The sequence below is a fragment of the Amblyomma maculatum genome, chromosome 1 (genome assembly GCF_055883805.1).
Source record: "Amblyomma maculatum isolate TAMU_Amacu chromosome 1, ASM5588380v1, whole genome shotgun sequence".
Lineage (NCBI taxonomy): Eukaryota > Metazoa > Arthropoda > Arachnida > Ixodida > Ixodidae > Amblyomma > Amblyomma maculatum.
This window is the reverse complement of record NC_139344.1, coordinates 6,291,183-6,305,468: the sequence shown is the minus strand read 5'-3', so window position 1 is coordinate 6,305,468 and position 14,286 is coordinate 6,291,183. Positions and strand designations below refer to the sequence as shown.

The following is a 14,286-nucleotide window of genomic DNA, read 5'->3' as shown; positions in this document are numbered from 1 at the left end:
GGGCAAGTCAGTCGCTGCAAAACAGTGCTGCCCGGCCTAAACGCAGAAACTTGTGTAGACATCAACTGCGAGGTCAAACTTACCCGTTTCCAGCCATGAAGGTACGTACTGCATCGCTTCCCTTTGTGTTCCTGTGTCATCTATGCGGATATTTTATACTTCGCTGTAATTTTAAAACTGTTCTATTATTTTGCGGGAGTGCGAGCGTTAGAGTGTCAATGAAATTAGGTCAATGCAACCGCAAGGTTTTCTTTTCTTTTTTCACAGTGTATTCTTTGTTATAACGGCACGGGTATGAATCGAGATCTATATATTTTTTTGTTTAGCAATAACCGACGCAATAAAGCCTCAATGCCTTACAGGATTGAAGCATTATTTGCAATGGAAATGTGTTTAGCTGCTAACAAAACTGGGTCCGTATTCCGAATTTGCGTCATTTTCGGCAGGGCCATTTTCTTCCTGACCTCGAGTCATCTGATTGTTGGAAACGCTAGAATCGGGAGCGTTTGTAACCAAACTGACACCCGGATCCAGTGTTTCCACCAGCCAAGCGGGGTCGGGAAGGAAACGACACTTCTGAAAACAACGAAAGTGGCGCCAACTCGGAATACGGACCCTGAATTTGTCACCTTCATTCCTCTTCTATAACATGAAACAATCGCACTTGCGATTATTCCATGTTGCTACTTGTCGTAAATTGAAATTCGTGTCTGTAATCATATGACTGACACATGCACCAATGGTTACGTTTACCAGGACAAATAAGGAATAACTAAGGGCGCGCGCCTTCCCTACATTTCTTTGTGTTTATTCATGTCAACCTGCCTCCCTGGACGACAATTTGCCTTTTGCAGGCAGCATGCCTATAATGACAGAAAACGCAACAGAGCAGACGACACAGAAGCATCACACACATACAAGCAAGATATATGCTGCCTTGACTATTGAATAATTCTAGATCCGCGTACCTTCTACCCCTTTCACTTCATATACCTGCCGCTAACTTCTCCTAAAATCCGTTAATATTGTCATTTAGCACTTTCGGGATTTAATACGTTACCCTATGTCGCCGCGCTCGAAAACGATGCTTTCTACTAAAGATTATGGTTTTCTGTTACAGTGGGCGCAACTGCAGCATCTGAAATTAAATCAGCCCAGATTTAAATGTTAAGCAAAAGTGTACTTTATTTGTTTCATGAATCTTCCTTGCAACCTTTCACCAGTATCTTCGCAACATAATACTTAATATTTTATCCTCATTTTCTCTCAGTTCTTCATCTCTACTGCTCTGTTCGCCCTGGTGGCGAGCTTCGCCTTCGCCGAAGAGGCCGTGAAGAAGGACGAGAAGAAAGAAGATAAAAAAGACGTTGAAGCTCGTGGAGGCATTCTAGGTGGCGTCGGCGGTTACGGTGCTGGCGTGGCACCAAGCCTTGTTGGTGCTGGCCTTGGAGGTCCCGGTCTTGCAGGCGCTGGAGTCGTAGGCACTCCAGCTCTTGTCGGTGCTGGTCTAGGCCACGGAGTCGGCTTGGGTCACGGAGTCGGTGGCGGGTTCCAGTCTGGATACGGTGCTTCTACCGGAGGACACCAGGCAGGCTTCCAGAAAGGAGCTGCAGGACAGAGCCAGGGCTCCGGTGCCTTCGCCAGTGGGTCCTCCAACAGGAACGTTAACGCCTACAACAACAATCAGGGATACAGCCACAGCTCTGGCTTCTCGGCCAGCGACAGCAAGAAGTTCGGAGCCGGGCATCAGCAGGGATCATCTGGATTCCAGGGTGGTGCTGCCGGTCAACAGGCAGGATTCGGACAGTCATCTTTCGGACAGGCCGCTGGAATCGGTCACGCAGGCGTCGGCCTCCATGGCTAAAGGTAGGCAAAGCGTAGCATCGCGTTAGAACGGTGAATGCCACTCTATTTTGTAGAAAATTATAAAGTATAAACTTAAAACTTCTGTTCGAGGGATTGAACACACTTTTAAAGCTTCAAGGTGATAGCGCGTAAAAATTAATTACATTCAGTGAACGTTTATTTCTTTTCTAGCCTGCTTTTCACTTGCAATCGCTTAGAGTTAATGACATCATCTTTTACGACGGTCAAAAGTGATGAAATCTTTCCACTTTTATTTTTTCCCTTTAGGATAAGCTCCCACCATACGGCAGGAAAGCGCCACTCTCACAAGAAGGAAGAAGGCTGACAACCACAAATCGTTTCACACTACTTTGTGATAGTTCTGGTCCATGTGCGTCATCCGTGGTCCAACTTTTGGTAGAACTGCAATTTGTTTTTTTGTTTTTTGCTTCAAACACAGTGTCCATCGTGTTCAGGTCTCCGCAAGTCGTCGTTCATCCGTATGATCCAATAAAATGGTTTGCTAAAACTAAAGCCTTCAATCTCTTGATATCGAGTTAGGGACTATTTGCGCTATTTGCAACGACTGACATAAAAGAGAATGGGGCAGGCTCACTGATTGCGAAATAAAAGTCCATACCCTAGTTATAATGTTTCACAGACGTACGTTACAGCGAAAAGCTTCAAAGGAGGACAAGTCCCACTGCAAGCATTACACGCAATAGAGTTTAGCGCCATACGTGCTGCCAGCATTACAATTTGCGTAATCGATCCCCGTGAGACAGTATGCTAAGTGATATCAACGTGAACCAAGTGTTAGGGAATTTGGCGTTCGTTGAATGCGTAAAATGCATCGGTCTTCTGGGTAAATTTCAACGCACTTAGGTATTTCCAGCCGATTTAGGTACTTTGGCCAAATGGGAACTGAGCACGCTAGCATGTCGCGTTTCACTTCGCTTTCCGTTCTGGGCTAGAGTTTTCGAGGTTAGACTTCAGGTAAAGGTCGGCGAAATCGGTGGCTGGAGATTTTAGTGGTAGAGCAGTATAAAATATGCCCCAGCTGAACGCACCTTAGGAAGGCAATGTGATAGCGGCGCGTTCGTAATCCATTGCGCGCAGATGGATATTGGTGAAGACGATGGCATGAAAATCAGAGCGCGAGAGCGACAGTTTAACGCGTGTGGTGATCGTTTGCGGCGTTAGTTAATGCTTTAAGAAAAGGAAATTTAAAAGGAGAATGCCTTTCAACCACATTAGATTCCGCTGTTGACACGGCGAGCATTTGTGGCTCCATTTTAGTTTTCTGTGAAGATAGTGCCACTCAGCAGCGGGTGAGCGCCGTCTAAAATAATTGTGGCATTAGTGAAGTGCTCTTGAGCCATGGCTTGCGAAGCTAATCTCTTTCTTCCGCTGCGGGTTCGCGTGGCTGCGCTATTCCGCGGTATGGGAGGTCTAGAGCTACCGCTTTGAGAATATGCCCGTATGTCACTTCAGACGGTAACTGGCTAGAAAAACTATAGCCGTATGAGTAGATGGAACATTTTAGTGACGTTTCGTTTATTCCCTGAACAAGGAACAGTTCTGAAATTTTCAATAGTAGTAGAGCGAAGATATTTCGTTGTTTTTCTCTGTACAAACGCTAAAGCTGTTGGCTACAGCCCGTCGTAGTTGAGCATACTCATGTATCATTTTTTGTCCATGTATTAATACCATGGCCACTTGTTAAAAATTATTTTGTGCATTGCAGACATTTTTTCGCACGTAAGGAATGCCTTAAACAGTTCTAAAATAATTTTGCCTCTAACGCTTCTCTATAATAGAATTGAAGAAGCGTATTATGCACTAGACTACAAGCTAGCAAAATTCGGTTTTTGAAACAATTCTTCTCCCACCTTTATCTTATCTGCTAGCTGCAAGTTAAAGATAATGAGCATAGCAAGGAGCAGACTAACTAGAGATGGTGTAAAAATTCTTCCCTAGATCTCGTTCACTTTTCATTTCCTACGTGGCGATGAATTAACACATCTAGCATACTGTGTATCGTGTACTGTGTTCCGATGCCGGATCCGAAATTTTTGTAGGAGCCAATCATGGTACCCAGGACGCACTTTATACCCTGATATCTTGGGCGGACGGCTTACACTTTGAGTGGAGTAGAAATTCGCACTTGCTGTTCGCCGAGTTGCTGCTTTCGTCAAGAAATCTCATTTTCCTTTCCAGCTGGATTGAAACTTTGCCGATGCCCATTTAGACGGCCCAGGACTGCTGTACCTAGCTCTCACCAAACTCATTGAGATTATTGGCCAAACCAAACAACCAACAGATACAAAACACGCATTTTGAGCGGTATAGAGGCGCTGGGGGCCAGCGATAAACTGGAGGACCAGGAGGCCCCATTCAACAGGTCCGGAAGGAAGTGTAGCCTCGGAATAATGACCCAGCCCATAACCTCAAGAAACTCCTGGTTATTTAATAAAGGTTTATCTGTTCCCTTCCCCTGATGGTAAACCGTGACTTGCTATCGGATCCAGGCTACTATATCAGCGTGTAATAGCATACTTGACGCTTGAAAAAAGCGCCGATCCCGGGCGCAAGGCGGCTTGCCCGCGAGTGAGCTCAAGATTGGCACTAGAGCGAAAGTTCCATACCCCTCTTATCTAGTGCCGTCAAGCTCAGAAAGTGTCTATTTACTTCCTACATTTACGCATTTACATCATCGCAAGGCGTCATTTGAAAAAAATCAGAATGAAAAATGGGTTCCGACCGCCAGCTGTTCGGTTGCCTGCCGCGTAGGAACCAACTTGCCGTTGCACTCACTCGGGCAGGAGGCGAATCGCCTTATACAAACACGCATGCACGCACGCACGCACGCGCACACACACACACACACACACACACACACACACACACACACACACACACACACACACACACACACACACACACACACACACACACACACACACACACACACACACACACACACACACACACACACACACACACACACACACACACACACACACACACACACACACACACACACACACACACACACACACACACACACACACACACACACACACACACACACACACACACACACACACACACACACACACACACACACACACACACACACACACACACACACACACACACACACACACACACACACACACACACACACACACACACACACACACACACACACACACACACACACACACACACACACACACACACACACACACACACACACACACACACACACACACACACACACACACACACACACACACACACACACACACACACACACACACACACACACACACACACACACACACACACACACACACACACACACACACACACACACACACACACACACACACACACACACACACACACACACACACACACACACACACACACACACACACACACACACACACACACACACACACACACACACACACACACACACACACACACACACACACACACACACACACACACACACACACACACACACACACACACACACACACACACACACACACACACACACACACACACACACACACACACACACACACACACACACACACACACACACACACACACACACACACACACACACACACACACACACACACACACACACACACACACACACACACACACACACACACACACACACACACACACACACACACACACACACACACACACACACACACACACACACACACACACACACACACACACACACACACACACACACACACACACACACACACACACACACACACACACACACACACACACACACACACACACACACACACACACACACACACACACACACACACACACACACACACACACACACACACACACACACACACACACACACACACACACACACACACACACACACACACACACACACACACACACACACACACACACACACACACACACACACACACACACACACACACACACACACACACACACACACACACACACACACACACACACACACACACACACACACACACACACACACACACACACACACACACACACACACACACACACACACACACACACACACACACACACACACTCCGATGTTAACTGGAGCCTATGGCATTCTTCATTAACTGATGTAACTTTGAGACCTCATATAACAAAGGTAAACGACGTAAACAATGCCGGCAGCATACTTCGGATCGGCATGTTTTTTGTTTTCCACATTCTTTTTCTTCATCTTGTTTGAATCAGTTTTACAACAGATAGAAGGAAGTTCTTTGGGGGCGGAGAACACCACAGAAAGTTTGAACTTTGCTGCAACGCGCTTCAAGTTATGCGCTACTTTACAGGTATAAGGGATCACGAATGGTCTCCTTTTTGTTTCATAGCTTCATCTTGAGCCCTATTTTTAAACCTATCTTTTTTTCAGCTTTTTCACTAAGGCTTCTGTGAGTACGGTTATAATGAAAGTTGGATACCCAGCCTGTTCCAACTTCTGAGTCTGTACCTAAAAGCTTTCCTGTGTTTTATGGCAACATGACATTTTCAGAGAAGCGCCAAGAGATCGCGCACGTAACGGTTTTAGAAGGGGTAGACTCATAAGGCAATAATTCGCTTTACGCGAGGGGAATACAACGAGCAATCGCTTTCGTCTAAGCGTCCAATGATCAAATGTGCTTTGGACACCGACAATGACAACGTCTGACCATGACCACATCCAGTGCGTTCACACTAAAACGAAAACCTCGGAGCGGGTTCGAGCTGGTCGGGTTTGAACCAGGGTACTCAGGCTTAGTGGCCGAGCGTCTTAACCACTGCGCCACTACGGCTTTCTTGTTGTTGTTTTTTTATTTACTTTTCACAAGGAAAATTGCAGTGTGGTAAAAGTGAGACTACACAATGTTTCAGAAGCGTTTTTGGCTAGCCAGCTCGATCAAAACTAGCATCTTTTCCGGTCTCTCACTTTGGGCATTATAGCTTGCTTTGATATTAGTAATACCTTTAATGAAATACTCCGTCGCTAAGCGAGCATCCACGACATGGTGTCTCAAAGCCATCCACGTTTTCCATGCACTGTAGAGCAAAGCAACGGGATTAAGTCATATAGTACACCCTCTTGATTTCGGACAGGCAATAACCACTTTCGCTTGTCATAACCAGGTTTAAATATGATAACATACGCCATTTGACGCAGCAGCTCCTCAGATGTCGCCACAAACCCGTAGCCACCGCGATCAAGCGCGCCACTGAACCTAAGCTAGGGCGAGAGAGAAACACTTTTTAATGAAAAACACAGAATTTAGCTGGAGATTACAATTCGCGCCGCATGCTACCCTGCATAGGAAAGGGAGTTGTGGAGCGAAAAGCAGAAAGAGAGCTTTGTGGAAAAGAAAAGAAAAAAAGGAAGGAAAAATGCGGCCATTAAATGAATGCTAGGGTGCATCGTCGAGTAAAGTTATACCATGAAATGATGACATGCGTAGCCGGACACATTTGCTGACAAAGTTCACGGCGTGAAAAATGCCTGAGATCCTCATGCAAGGAGAAATTAGAGCTTCTTTAGATATCCATTGTCATTTAAATGCGCAAATAAAACGTTCATGACATGTCTCTGTTGCCTGGGGCATGCTAAGGGGCTGTCCGCTGTTAGAGCCACTGGGGAGAGTTTCTCCATGCAACGTTCACAGTACGCATGCTCGTTAGCATACGCAGGGCACTCAAGCAGGGTATGTTCAACAGTTTCATTCGAGCCGCACTTGTCACAGTGCATGCGGGCTGTCCATGTGACCGAAACGCTAAAGCAAGCCGTTTGTAAATGCGCAGGTTAGCCGTAGTCAACGATAAGGTTTCCAGATTGCGGGGAAGTCTAGGAGGGAGTCGTGATCTTGTATGTGGCTCGACGGTTGGTTGGTTGGTTGGTTGGTTGGTTGGTTCACAGGAAGGGAAAGGCGCAGTATCTGTCACACTTGCTCTGTGGACACCTGAACCGCGCCGTAAGGAAAGGGATGAAGGTGGGAGTGAAAGTGGAAAGAGAGAAAGGGGAGCCGTAATGAAGGGCTACGGAGTAATTTCGACCGCCTGGGGATCTTTAACGTGCGCTGACATCGCACAGCACACGGACGCCACTTCGTTTCGCCTCCATCGAAACGCAGCCGCCGAGGTCGGGTTCGAACCCGGGAACTCCGGCACAGTAGTCGGGCGTCTTACCACTGCGCCACCCCGGCGGGGCATGTGGGTCGACGGAGTAAAGAATTTTGGTAATGATGTGTTGGCAAGCTCTAGAGCCAATACATTTCTTTGGAAGCAAACCTTTTAGACAGATTGGACGCATCAGATTTTGTGAAGAAAGTCCGAATGTATCTCTGATGTTGGAGTCATTTACGGGTGGCTTCATCTGCTTTTTCAATGGCCAGAATACCAGAGTGAGCTGGTATCCACTGAAATGTTATGCAGTGGCCTGCAGCAGCAGCAGCAGCAGCAAATGATAGATATCCGATATTAAGGAAGACGGGTTGATGATTAGTTTTCTTCAGCAGTTCGGAGAGGGTTTGCAGAGACGTTTTGGAGTCCGCAAAAATACCCCATCGGCCGCGGAAACCGAAGCTAATCACTGAGGCCACGGTTGAACCGCCGACATTTGGCGCGGCGGCTTCCAGGTGGCACCACGTGTGCAGCTGCGAGAGCTTCCCTTGTTCTCGCACTGGGAACAGTTTAACGAGGGTAACTCGCCATTTGTTAAAGTTGCACATAGTTTACTTTAAGGGTAAATAAATGGATTTAACAAAAAGGTCTTTCTGCAGCCTGCATAGTTCAATGAAAAATTTGAAGGAATTTTGAACTATTTAACACGTGGTTCTCGAACGTTAGCTAGGATGCCATATTTTAATGGGACGTCTTTCAGATGACGCTTAAAAAGGAACTACCCCTGAGCCCACTTGGAATCCGATTTTCGCCGGTATGAGCCAACGATGACACGCTGTTGGATATCTTAATGCTACTTGCGCTCCAGAGCATATGGAGAAGCAGAATGGCTGCGCTGATACACGGTCAGTGAGACTGCTGTTTAGAGACATCATACGGGCATATGCTGAAGAGCAGGCAATTAAATTATAATCCACATAGCTGGCCGCCTGTATTGAAGGGTTTACACATATTAGAGACTTTTAATCCTATGACGTCCGTCTAATAAATGCGGAAGCTTTTATTGTACGTGCAATATTTAGTTTTCGTCACAATGTTGATTGGATTTGTGCTCCTTTCTATGTATGTACGTACTTGGTCAGGTAAAAAAAGTCGTTATGCGACGAAGGTTTCGTACACGCTACACAAGGAAAATACTTCAATTCGAATCTGGTTCCCATCGTCAGTTTTTTTTTTCCTTTGATTATTGCTATGCTAGGCTGACAAGTCACCTCAAGGACAAGGAACCCACAGAACTGCGTTAGAATATAGTACAACGTGGAGTAGCGCTTTCGCAATAAAAGGTCACACCTTTAACGAAATGCGATAGTTTTGCCATGCTGGAATGCGAGCACTGGGTTTCAAATTGACTTGTCACCGAGTTTACAGTGCAACCCAGCTTTCAGCGTTGGTATGTAGGATTAAATTTGGGTTAAAACATCCAGTTACTAATGCTACTCCGAAGACAAGAATACGTTCGTACCTGTGAAGATAGGACGATAGACAAACTTAGTGATGAATAGGCGGTAAGAAACAAACCTGAAATGGTCAATATTGGAGCACAGATGCGTGTGTCTGAGGCAGATGCACTCAAAACTCATAAGTGGAGAGCAGTAGTGTTCATTAAACATTGCGTTTTCTTTACGTCAGTGCTGACAAATTTGCAATTATCACAATTTTTAAAGTCGTCACTTATATGTAGTGACGGTAGTGATGGTAATGGTGAATATTATCGGGAACCATTTTACGGGAAAAAATAAGATATAACCGAGCGACTAGGGATTTCTGTAAAATAGCAATTCACTTCTGCGATTTCTTCATTTAAATATAGATTTGGCAAAAAGGAGAAAGAGGAAAACTTCATACAAATTTTGCTCTTTGTAAAAATTGGGGCTATTGCTCTTTCTGGGCATTTTGCTGAGGCAATTAGATTAAAAAAAGCTTCTGCTGCTGGATTTAAACAGCTGGTTTATGTAAAAAAAAATTGTTTATGTTGCAGAGCTTTATTACGGGTCTTTGCCGTTCACAAAAATGCATCGGTGTCACTGCAGTTTCCTTGCGAAAACGGTTGGTTGAAACGACATCTATATTTCACTTCTTGCCCTTTACGAGATTATAAAAGCTGCCTTCAGTGGATATCGTATCTGTCACTAGTGGGCGCGACATTTTCCCGATAAACTCCCCGTTGATTTGTTCGTAGGGTCTTTTGAATACGAATATTTTTGAGTGCCAAGAAGTTCATACCAATGATATTTTTTTTATTATTTTCTGTTTTGTATTCATGTGGCAAGTAACCAGGAAAAGTATACTATTAGAAGTCTACTGGGCTGTGATTGCGACTCAGAAGAGGCCTGAAAAATTCCCTCCTTATGAAGCTGGTATTACAAAACTCGCGCCCCTGCGAAAGAAAAACCCTCATGGCCAAGGCAAGCTCGGCCTGCAGCATCACACCATCTTTGAAAAATACCCATGGCAAGCAAGAAACCTCTCATACTTCCCTATGCTTTCGGTCGCTTTCCACAGCAGCTCATACATGTGGCGAAATTATTTCTCAGCAGCGATTAGCGGATTCTGTGTTCTGGAAAGATTTCAACTACTGACAAATTTCTACTACCGTAGAACTGAAATCAATGTCGTTAAGCTCTGTTTACGTAGGCGGCGGCGGGGGGGGGGGGGGGGGGGGAGGGGTGATGTGTTACGAGAGTGGGTCATGCAGTATTTCACTTGGAAGGCAGCAACACGGGACCGGTAGGTCACTCGAGCAGTGAAAACAGGGTAAACAAAGATAAAAAAAAACGAAGTTTCGTGAATTACCTCTTCCTTGCAAACGATTTCAGCCCGACGAGTGATCTGCACGCGGAGCAAGTTTTTAAGCAGAAAACAGCGTAAAAGCGACCTTGCGTAGACACAAAGGGACACGCTATCGTTGCTGCGACCTCCAGGCCGGGAGAGAAACGCACATCCTCCTCACCGGCACCAGCGCTCCCAAAGAAAGGGAAGGAGGTGCTCAAGAAAAGTGAGCGGGTGTGGGAGGGTGTGCGTTTCTCAGAATGAAAAAGAGCTGATTGGTGTAGTATGACATCGAACTGGGGGTAACGTTCGTTCGTCCGGCCAGGGCTTCCTGGCGTTTCTTTTTTTCTTGCTGCTTTCAAGCGTAATGCCCGGTGGTTCGCAGGACGTGTCACTGTTTTGCCACCTTGTTTTCCTTTTCCGTGGAGCGGGCAGGTCGTATAAAAGAGCAGACGCAGTGCGGTACCGCAAGTAAGCAGCTGCCAGAGTGTAATAGTGCACTAAGCCCAGACAGCAGCGGAATCATGAAGGTAAGCGTGTGTTAAACTTCTCGGGCCATTGTACAGTGACGGCTTATGTGTGACCTTCAGTTTGTCTTAGACATGAATGTAAAAATGTCTATTAGCAAAAATAAGTTATCTTCTATACGCTGAATGAGATGTTAACTATGCAGATAGGTTTTTATGATGGGTGATATCTCCTGTTCTAGCTTGCAGGATATGTCGCTCGTGTCGCATTCCGTGTTGCCTCTGTAAAGTGACCCAATAAACCGCCATGATGCGATTTATGCGTGTGTGACGTGCAAAAGTGTAATTAGATCTTCATCAAAGAACTTACAGTCAACTGTTTGGCATCATGCGTCAATGTAGACATTTCATGTAAGAAATGTTTCAAGTTTTTTGCTTGCTCGCTTGACTGAGATCTCTGGAGGGAACTGTGCCCTGCGTCTAGAACTGATAGAACTGAGAATGAAGCGTTCACGCTCGTATTATATCTTGACTGTTTGGCAGCACGGAATCGAATGAATACTCCGTCGAGTGTAGATCACAAATATCAAAGTTAGGTATAAACTGTATATATATACAGGGAATATAATAGTAAAACATGAATGTGCTTTTTTTTTTCTTAAAAAAATCTGCATTGTTTAGCGGAGTTGAACAACGTTATTTTCATTTTCGATGGGTAGTATTTCAAAGACCCATTTCGAACAAGGCATGCCCAATCGCCTCCCAATACTTTCAATATAAATGCACCCCCTTTTGGCGGCAAAATTCATGTCTTCTTTTCATACAATATGCGTAAACATTTAATCTGCATTTCTCCTCCTGTTGCTCAAACAAGGATGTGATCTTCTCTACCAAGCATTTTAAAAGCAAGTAAATCAGTGGAATGCTTGCAAAAGAACAGGCTTCAAGAGTGTTCGCGCTTTTTCATTGCATATATTTCAATTAAAACATTAAAATATGTTCCAAGCTAACTGTACACCGCATGCCGTGATACTTACGCCGAACCTGTCTCCTCTTGTGCCGGCTCTCATCATAATGAAATCACAATAGTGAATGACGGGATATTACATTATTATTGTCTGAGAGATCGTATATTTATCACTGCGCAATGCATACGAGCGCAACAATTACCACGTTCTTAAATCTTTCTGCGAGGTCATGGAAACTGCAAGGATGTTTATAGAACTCCTTATCACGCTCTCCGTAGATAGTTCATCAGCAAACAAAGACGCAATTTTAAAAAATGTGTTCTTCCCTCTTTGCTGATTCATATTGCTATATCGCATCACAATGAATCGACCTGAAAGCCGAACCTTGAATATTTCTTAAATTTCCACGACGCAGACCTTCGCAACCATCGCCCTCTTTGCCTTCGTGGCCAGCGTCGCTTTCGCCGATAAGGACGATAAGAAGGACGTCGAAGCGCGTGGCGGCGTCCTTGGAGGTGTGGGCTACGGGGCCGGTTTGGGCCCCGGTCTCGGACACGGAGTCGGCTTGGGCGGAGTCGGCTTGGGTCACGGCGTCGGCGGAGGCTTCCAGTCCGGATATGGTGGCTCTGCCGGGGGCCACCAGGGAGGTTTCCAGCAGGGAGCTGCGGGACACAACCAGGGATCTGGCGCATACGCCGGTGGCGCCTCCCACAAGAACGTTAACGCCTACAACAACAACCAGGGGTACAGCCACAGCTCTGGCTTCTCGTCCAGCGACAGCAACAAGTTCGGAGCTGGACAACAGCAGGGATCCTCTGGATTCCAGGGTGGTGCCGCTGGTCACCAGGCCGGATTCGGACAGTCTGGTTTCGGACATGCCGGTGGTCTTGGCCATGCAGGCTTGGGCTTCCACGGCTAAAGGTACACCCTATTCTGGTTCGAGTGCTTGAAAAGCTAAAACAGAAATCGGGCTAATAATTGCCTTTGGTTTTACATAGTGCGGTCACACTGTTGAACAGAGCTTCGTTTTCTGAGAGCTCAAAGTGCGCTGTCCTAATTAAAGCGTAAGTGTTACAAGATATGCGCACTAATCGTTTATTTTTTTTTTTATATTTCAGGTGCTGCCACTTGTGCTAGTTTCGTCTTCATGCATCGTCAGCTGTCCTGTTCTACCGTTAACAAACACTGAATAAAGGCTTCGTACATTTTAAACCTTTGTTCTCCTTTATTTTTATGTCGTAACGGTTTTGCAATGCCCGACCGCTTTTAGCGCTGCAAACCACTTTCTTTGGTAATGCCTTACTTGCTTTTGTCGGAGCATAGAACAATGGGAAAATGTCGCGTCTTTGATAGGGCGGTAAAATATGAATGTTGGCCATCGATTTACTCAACATGACAGATATTCAATGGATTGGGCGTATGGCAGCTCTTATGTGATTACAAAGGCTACATCGAATAAAAGTGATTCATTGAAAGGGGCTTGTTTGCAGGAAATAGTAGGTGAATAACACTCCACAATCAGATCCGTATTTGGAGGGTACCCTTTCTGTATATGATGCGTCCATGTGATGTAATACTCACGTAATATATATCCCAGTTTATAATCTTGAATGGAAACAAAGCTAATTGCTGAATTGGTATTCATGGCTTTCAAAAATGGCAATATATTATTACATTGAACTCGGTTAGTTTTTCTGAACTGCGTTCTTGCTGCATCCGATGTTCTAAAATCTATTTGCACTAAATGCAGCTGCGTCATTTTTACAGCATGGCTACTGTATGACGAGCCATTTCTTCTGAAATACCATAGCCATTTTTTCACTGCCATGCGAAAGCGAGCTTATGCCAAGTGGAAGGCAGGCTGATGCCTTCCACAGTTCTGACTTCATAAATGAAACTTAATTTGAGCTCACAAGAGGCTAATTGGAGGCGGGTTATGCATTGTGAAAGCTATAGAGATTCGGTTTGCTTTCAATATGCACTTACATGTG

At 45.4% G+C, this 14,286-nt stretch overlaps 2 protein-coding genes and 1 long non-coding RNA gene across 3 annotated transcripts; 2 read left to right on the top strand and 1 right to left on the bottom strand.

Annotated features, from left to right (window-relative positions):
* Nucleotides 1–2,332, top strand: LOC146201556 (uncharacterized). Its single transcript, XM_084587638.1, has 3 exons — nt 1–101; nt 1,271–1,866; nt 2,134–2,332. Exons 1-2 carry the CDS (start codon nt 96–98, stop codon nt 1,862–1,864), a joined length of 600 nt encoding a protein of 199 aa, XP_084443764.1. The 5' UTR covers nt 1–95; the 3' UTR covers nt 1,865–1,866; nt 2,134–2,332.
* Nucleotides 1,160–11,085, bottom strand: LOC146201555 (uncharacterized). The gene is made up of 2 exons (XR_014703559.1): nt 10,885–11,085; nt 1,160–1,860 (listed from the first exon to the last, which is right to left on the bottom strand). It is a non-coding gene; the product is annotated as an uncharacterized LOC146201555 (long non-coding RNA).
* Nucleotides 11,086–11,239: 154 nt separating this feature from the next.
* Nucleotides 11,240–13,507, top strand: LOC146201554 (uncharacterized). Its single transcript, XM_084587639.1, has 3 exons — nt 11,240–11,390; nt 12,711–13,216; nt 13,414–13,507. The coding sequence occupies exons 1-2, from the start codon at nt 11,385–11,387 to the stop codon at nt 13,212–13,214; spliced, it is 510 nt and encodes a 169-aa protein (XP_084443765.1). The 5' UTR covers nt 11,240–11,384; the 3' UTR covers nt 13,215–13,216; nt 13,414–13,507.
* The last annotated feature ends 779 nt before the right edge of the window (nt 13,508–14,286 follow it).